Source organism: Microtus ochrogaster, assembly GCF_000317375.1.
Source record: "Microtus ochrogaster isolate Prairie Vole_2 chromosome 14 unlocalized genomic scaffold, MicOch1.0 chr14_random_1, whole genome shotgun sequence".
NCBI classification, from domain to species: domain Eukaryota; kingdom Metazoa; phylum Chordata; class Mammalia; order Rodentia; family Cricetidae; genus Microtus; species Microtus ochrogaster.
The window spans coordinates 27,445,870-27,453,737 of record NW_004949096.1 but is presented as its reverse complement, the minus strand read 5'-3'; the positions used below and the strand labels follow the sequence as shown (position 1 = coordinate 27,453,737).

Sequence of the window (7,868 nt, the reverse complement as noted above, 5' to 3'; positions counted from 1 at the left end):
ATACTACGCAAAACTCCACCCCCAACGTGGTCAGCCAGCCCTCAGAAGTTAGTGAAAGTGAGAAGACTGAGCTCAGAAAAGAGGCTTGTGGCAGACTCTGAGTAGGGACACGAGAATTTGCTCCCACTGTGACCTTTACTACCACCTGGACCCCCCATAACCACCGTCCGAGACAGATAAAACCCTCAGGGAAGGCTGGGTGGGTTATAAATGTGCACACAGCCCTCTTTGACTTCTCTTTTAGGGACACCAGTTGATTTCTAAAAGCGCTCCTTTTGGGGAATTCCTGTGGTCATCCTTTGACTCCTGGGCATCTCTCTTAGTCTCATCTCTTATAACAAGCATGCCTCACATGGCCATGTCCCTGCTGGTCCCCTGCTGTCACAGCTTCCCTCCCGAGTCTCTGAAACTCAGGATACCATCATGTCTAGGCCAGGTCTTTCCATTCTGGGCCCCAAATTTCTTAGTGGGAGGAACACTTTCACTTCCTTCCAGCTAGCATTTCTTTTTTTTCCCTTTCTTCCTTCCTTCCTTCTTTTTTTTTTTTTTTTTTTTTTTTTTGTTTGTTTGAGACAGGGTTTCTCTGCATTGTTACTGGCTGTCCTGGAATTTGCTTTGTAGGTCAAGCTGGCCTCCAACTCACTGAGATTGCCTCTGTCTCCCAAGTGCTGGGATTAAAGAAGTGTGCCACCACCATCCGGCTGTACATGGGATTTTTAAGGCTCTATTGCCTCTTCATTGAGGGTGGTGACTCACATCTACATCCCAGCATATGGACGGCTGAGGCAGGAGGCCTTCTGGGAGTTGGAACCTAGCCAGGACTACATAGTAAGTTCTAGAACAACATGGGCTACAGAGTGAGACCTTACCTCAAAAAAACAAACAAACAAACAAACAAACAAACAAAAACAAAGTCAAACCAAATGAAAAGCAATAATAATAACACCTATTGCCTATAATACTCTAGCAGAGGTAGCAAGGCCAGCTAATCTCCAGGGCTGAGAAGGGCCATAGTCAGGTGAGCGTTTTAGGCATGTTCCTGTCGTCCCTAGACCGTGATACAGTGTTTAGGTCCATCCATCTGCAAGCTGGCAGCTAGGCAGGGGCTGTTATAACAGGTCTAGGGATATCACCTGGCTCCTGGCAGGAACGCCTCATTAAAGAGCCCCCCTTTTATTTTTCTGCTCCCCAGACCTCCACATCTCAAAGTCAAGGCTGCCACAGCCTTCCTTCTACAAGGTTACAGGACCCTGGATGACCTGGCTTGGCATTGGTCCCCCTTATGTCCCCTACCTACCATGACAGGATCAGGGCTGATCCCACAGTGCTCCTGGCCTTGGTGGGGACTGTTCTGCTGGACCAGGCAGAAGGGAGCTGAAGAACTGGGGAGCAGTGTTACTAGAGAACAGGCTTCCTGCCCGGTGGCAGTGGCGAAGGCCCTTGCAGAGGCCCTGAGTTCCATTCCCACATCTGGGTTTGGGAGGCTTACAGCTGCTTACAACTCCAAGTGGCTCCAATACCTTGCTCTGGACTCCTAAGGGACCAGCACACATGTGCACATATGTATATGTTGATCTGCTCTTTCACATAAATACAAATAAAATATGTTTAAAAATCTGAAGGAGGACTGTGGTGACACACACCTTTGATCTCGGCACTCAGGAGAGAGAGCTCCATGAGTTCAAGGCCTGGTCTACAAAGTGAGTTCCAGGACGGGTTCCAAAGCTCCAGATGAACCCTGACTAAAAAAATAAAACAAACAAACAAACAAACAAAAAGTTGAAGCTGGTTAGTAATGGCACAAGTCTTTGATCCCAGTACTGGGGAGACAGATTTCTGTGAGTTTGATGCCAGCCTGGTCTACAGAGTGAGTTCCAGGGCAGCCAGGACTACACAAAGAAACCTGTCTCAACAACACCACCCTCCAGCAAAAACAAAACAAAACAAAACAAAACAAAACAACAACAACAAAGCAAAACAAAACATTTGAAGCAAACAAATAAACAAGAGGTTTGGAGATGAATAAAGACTTCAGGATCTGAGTTTGAATCCCCTCTGCCCATCCACTGCTGAACACAGTAACTCATGTGCTCCTCTGAGGAGACAGGAGGTGACAACAGGAGAATCTCTAGAAGCTTAAAGGTCATCTGGCCTGGCGTCCACAGTGACAAAACAGCAAGGACCCTGTCTCAACACGGAGAAAGGCAAGGACACACTCAAGGCTGCCCTCTCACTGCCAAGGCTTTGCTATGGTATGCTCGCGCCCCGCCCCCCACCTAATTAAATATTTAAGAAACAAAAGCCACAAAGGCTGGGGATGCCCCTCACTGGTAGAGCGCCCGCCTAGCATGAGCAAAGAAAGGCCATCCTAGGAGCCTGGTTCCTCTGGTGACTGGATCACCTAGAAGCGAGGGTTCTATATTCTGCCAGGAAGGTGGGTGCCTTTCTGGCTTCCTGCAGGGCTCAGTATGGTGTATTTTCCTGAGTGGAGGGGAAAAGACCTGAGAGTTTAAGGTGGTTTCTTTGCAGCAGCTTCAGACAGGCAGAGAAATGGACAGGTTCTAGGACTTGGAAGTGGAGTCAGGCCCAGACTCAGGTGACCCTACAGAAGTTAACGCTCATCCCCATGCGTCCAGGGAGCCTGAGTTGTTGTGGGCGGAGTTACTTTTGAGGGGCCCTATTTCTCCAAGGAGCCAACTTATAGCATAGGGTTTTTCTCTGTGGGATCACAACTGACCCAGGGAAAGGCAAGAATTCTAAAGAAATCTAAAAGAAGCAGTTTTAGCATCCAGTCCTGAAGTCCTCCTGATGTGACCCCACAGCACCCTCCAGGTCTGGCCTGGGCACCCAGGGTAAGCCCGTTCCCCACTAGAGCCAGTGAGGCCTCACAACTCTCCATCATTTCCTTGTGGACCTTTTTTAAGAAGTCCAGCAGGTACTGTTTGTCTTGTTCCCTCCGCTCTTTCTACTTCACTTCTACATCACAGCTGTCCACCTCTGGCCATCAGGATCCCTTGTCTGCCAGGTTGTCAAGAACTGCTACGCTAATCCTATCAAGGACCTCGTTTGGTCTTCCCCCTTCCCCTTTAGAGGGTGTTGCTGGCCAGTTAGGTTGGGCTTATTCTTTCCAAATAAGAGTGGAGAAATCTGCCCCTGTCTGCAAGCCCATCAGTCCTTCATGCAATCCTGGCTTTCTATCCTTTCTCCTCTCTATTCCCACCTTCCACAAACTTTCTAGACTTCCCGGTGTGGTCGGTTGGCCCATGTGTCTGTGTGTCTGCCTTTTCTTCCCTCCTACCTGGGAGGCATGTATACCTGGGGTGGACTCTTTGAGTGGGCTGCTCGATCCCTACATCTGTAAAATACAATGTAGACACTTTAGAGAACTGAACCCCTCAGTATTAAGTGGAATGAAGAAGAGCCAGCATCGGGGCCTTGCATTCTCTGGGCTTCCTAGGTTGCCTATGCTCAGTGACTCTAGATAGGTGACACCCCAAGTGAGAAAGAAAGAGAAGGGAGCGGGATAGGAGGACTCCTGAGGTCCTCGAGGCTCCTAGGACTTAGTGACAGTATCTTCTTGTAATCCTCAGCTCTCCCCTTGTTCACACATTACCTTCTTCTTGTTTGAAAATGCTGGGGTAGGGATGGGAGCTTCTCCATTAAGGGGTTTTCCTAGCAGACATGGTGGTAGGCCTCTGTAATTCAGGCTGCTCCAGAGACTGAGACATCAGGATTGTAAGTCCAACCTAGGTATAATAAGAACTCTCCCTTTAATCCCAGCACTTGGGAGGCAGAGGCAGGCAGATCTCTGTGAGTTCGAGACCAGCCTGGTTTACAGAGCTAGTTCCAGGACAGGCTCCAAAGCCACAGAGAAACCCTGTCTCGAAAAACCAAAAAAAAAAAAAAAAAAAAAAAAGAACTCTCCCCACAACAACTCAAAATAAAAAAAGTATAGCCGGGCCACCATACCTTAAAAAGAAAATTAAGCCAGGCAATGTTGGTACATGCCTTTAATCCCAGCTCTCAGGGAGGCAGGGGCAGGCAGATCTCTATGATCTAGTCTGGTTTATCTACAGAGTGAGTTCCAGGACAGTCAGATAGATACACAGAGAAACCCTGTATTGAAAAAAAAAATTAGCCTGCATGGTGGCCCACATCTTTAATTCCATCACTCAGAGACATGAGGCAAGTGGATCTCTGAGTTCGAGGCCAGTCTAGTCTACGTATCAAGTTCTAGGGCAGCCAAGGCTACATAGAGACAGAACTCTGTCTCAAAAAACCAAAAACCTAAAAACCAAACCAACCAAAATTAAAAAAAAAACCCAAATCAAAACCAAACCAAAATTAAAAAAATAAAACCACCAAAGCCAAAGCCAGAAAAACAAAACAACAACAAAGTCTCCCTGCCTGCCCTAAGACAGTGCAGAGCCCACGCCTCCTATTCATCCCCTTCTTCTTCTCTACCTCACTTCACCTTTAATCCTGGGTGTTTGTGTGCATCTGTGTGTGTATTGGTACCCAGAGCTCAGAGCTGCTGGATCCCCTGGGAGCAGGAGTTCCAGGCAGCTGTGAGCACCAGAGGTGGGTGCTGAGATTTGAGCTCCAGTCCTAGATTTACCCTCTGAACCTCTTCTCCAGCCCTCATTCCAGGTACCTATGTGTGCTTTGTACCTGAGGGCACACTGTATAGCTCAGGCTGGTCTGGACTTCCTGTATGTACCAGGCTGACCACAAACCCTGCCCGCCCCCTGCCCCCCAGGGTTTTTGGATTAAGAGGTGTGTACACTCCCCTCTTCTGGCTGATGTCATTCTTGACCGGCCTTGCCTTTTAAAATGGCATCTTAGAAACTGAGTCTGTGAGCCTTTTAGAAGTCCCAAAAGGCTCCATCTTTAATTTAAGGCCCCAGTGTGACAGGGGCCACTGGCCACTGGACCTAGGTAAGCAGGTTTAGTTAGGTCTTACTGCTCCTAACTGAAAGCTTCCTCTTTTGATCTGGGGGGGGGCAAGCATGTAGGGGTCTCCTCCCCACCCCAGCAACCATGGGAACTGAGGGCAATCACAGAAAACACTCACTTTGTATACAAAACAGCTTTATTAAAAGTCAGTCCTTACAAAGATTCTATCAATATATACACATTTAACTGGGCATAGAAACTCATGCCTTTAATCCCAGCACTCAGGAGGCAAAGGCAAGCAGATCTCTGGGTTTGAAACCAGCCTGATCTACAAAGTGAATTCCAGGACAGCCAGGGCTGTACAGAGAAACAAATAATGTATGTATGTATGTATGTATGTATGTATGTATGTATGTATATACACACACACATTTTAAATAAATGCATTAGACAAGTGACAGCCAGATACACAGGCTAAGACACAATCTCAAAGGCTTTGTAGGGAAGGGAGGTTTATTGAAGATGCTCCAAGAGCCCTAGGAAGAGGTCAGGCGCACACGTCTTTGGATGCTTGAAGGGCTGGATCTTAGAGCTGTGAGGTAAGGGCCCTACTTCCAGTTTTTCTTTCCTTGGGAAAATGAAAAATGTGTAGGGAATTCAAAGTCTGGAGTACAAAGGCTCAAAATTCATGTATAAGGCACCACAGCTCGCTCCAGTCCCGAGGTCCATGGGGTGAGCAAACGGGGGTCAGAGCCATTGGTCCCAGGCGTGATCATGTGCTCGGCTGGTCCCACCTTTGGGATTTGGCCACAGGTTACATTCCGATGGACCAGGTGAACGGCACAGGCCCAGCAGCAAGAGGCCTGGAGGCAGTCTTTAGATCAAACATATGGCTTGAGTAACACACTTGTGTCTGGCCCTACCGTGGACAAGGACAGCCTGAGTCCCAGCCACTGAGATATGGAGACATCTAGAGAAACTGGCAAGCCCCAGAGCCAGAGGATTCTCTGAAAGGTACCTTGAAGCCGATGTCATTAAAACCAAACTCCAAAAGTTGCCGGCTCACTACTGTCACTGGCGACAGGCTTCCCTGGTGACATTGGGCAGTGGGTACGCAAAGAGGGAGAAGTCCAGGATATACTTAGGCAGCACATCCTGAAGCAGGGCTCGCGGGACATTGCACAGGTGGTAATGCAGACTTTCCGGGCTAGCCGGCCGGTACCAGGCCTGGCGAGCTGGGAACCGGACATGGGGTGGGGCTCGCACCCACTCGAGCACCTGGTTGGCATCAGCCTCCAGCCTCTCATAAGAACCCACAAAGTCGTAGTGCACAGCACATGGTTGGCACAGGTGGTACACAGGCATCCAGTGCTCATTCATATGATCAGGATCCTCATCCACCAGGTATCTCAGGAACTCTGGGAAGGTGACATCGTCCCCTGCAGGACTGGGGCCAGCTCCAGCCCTGTAGCGCCTGACAATTTCAGCTCCATAGCGCTGCTGATACTCTCGGATTTCCCCAAACTTGTTGCGGTAAGCAGACAGGAGGCGTTCCAAGGGGTCTCGCACAAACAGGAACTTGAAGTAATGCTGCAGACGATAGCGAATCTCCTCAGGCCGCAAGTCTGCCAGAAACACCAGGTCACTGCGGTGGTCCATCTTGAGGCGGACGTCCACGTTGTCCAGGACGCCCGCCAGCACCTTCAGCACGCGCTTCCAGTTAGAGCAGGCCACTTTGGGGACGTAGCAGTAGAGAAAGCGGTAGCGGTCACTTACGAGGATGTGGCGCAGTAGGGTGCGCCGTTGTCCCACCGGCAAGTCCCAGGGGTCCCGGGGCATGCCCGGTTGTCCGCACACCGCCCTCAAGGTCCGGTTTCGGACGTCCTCCCGCACTTGCAAGTCCGAGTCCCCAGCATCCAAGGATAGGCCTCCAGGCTTGGGAGCTGTCCCACGCCAGGCCGCGCCTTTGTGACTGGAAGGGTGGAGGGGAAGGGGTTTCATCTCCGATAGGATGCCCCGCTCGATCATGAGCAGTAGCCCGCTGGAGGCCACGATCACTGCAAACATCAGCATGGACGGCAGCAGCAAGGGTGGCCCCCCGAGCCCAGCACGGGCCCTACTCATTTGGGCCCGCCTCGGCGTGCGGCCCAGGGGCTCGGCGCCTTTTGGGACCGCCAGTGGGGTCAGAGGGCGAGGAAACATGGTGATCCAGGCAGACTAGGCCGATCTCGGGACTGCTGGGGAGGCGACTGCAGTTGGGGGCTGGAGATCTCGGGGCGGGAGGGTTAGTGGGTGGCCAGCTCCCGGGTGCAGCTTGGGACCAGGGCCGGATGTCCCGCCCGGCTGCTCTCCACCCCGCCCCCCTCCCCGCCGTGATACAGGCTCGGGGGCGGGCCCAAGTCGGGGGTGGGGCGGGGAGAGAGGCGGGTGCCCGAGTCGTAGGAGCTTTCTGGGGAGGCTGAAGGCAGACCCTTGCCCGGGAAAAGACGTTTGAGTCAGGGCCATTCCAGACCCCCGGGCCCGGGGAGAAAAGCTCAATGAGACCTGGAAAGTAGAAAAGAGCTAGACGTTTTGCAACACGTGCCCTCTGGGAGCTGAACATAAGACTTGCACCCACCATACTACCTTAAAACTGCCCTGGCAAAGCCGGTCCTCCAACGGGTGATCTGAAGGCAGGGCTGGCCACCACTCTGCGGGTTCAAAAAGTATGGTCCTTAGCCGTCCTTCCCTCCCTCAGTCCAGGACAGGGCCACTCTGTCAAGCCCTGGCTAACGTCTCCATGGTGACATTCCTGGGGGTTATCCACCGAGCAGCGCTGATCTGTCTGTAGATGGAATAACCCCTACCAACTCTGAAGCAGAAGGCTAACTGGGACATTCTGGGTAGAAGGACAAGCACCTCGGGTCTACGTGTAGCCTGCAAGCACAACGGAACGCAGCAACGCAGCAAGCACACAAAAAGAGACTCCTCAT

The 7,868-nt window shown here is 51.2% G+C and overlaps 1 protein-coding gene across 1 annotated transcript; it reads right to left on the bottom strand.

Annotated features, from left to right (window-relative positions):
* Positions 1–5,107: 5,107 nt before the first annotated feature.
* Chst14 (carbohydrate sulfotransferase 14) lies at positions 5,108–7,219 on the bottom strand. The gene has a single exon (XM_005364256.3). The coding sequence runs from the start codon at positions 7,096–7,098 to the stop codon at positions 5,968–5,970; it is 1,131 nt and encodes a 376-aa protein (XP_005364313.1). The 5' UTR covers positions 7,099–7,219; the 3' UTR covers positions 5,108–5,967.
* Positions 7,220–7,868: the final 649 nt, after the last annotated feature.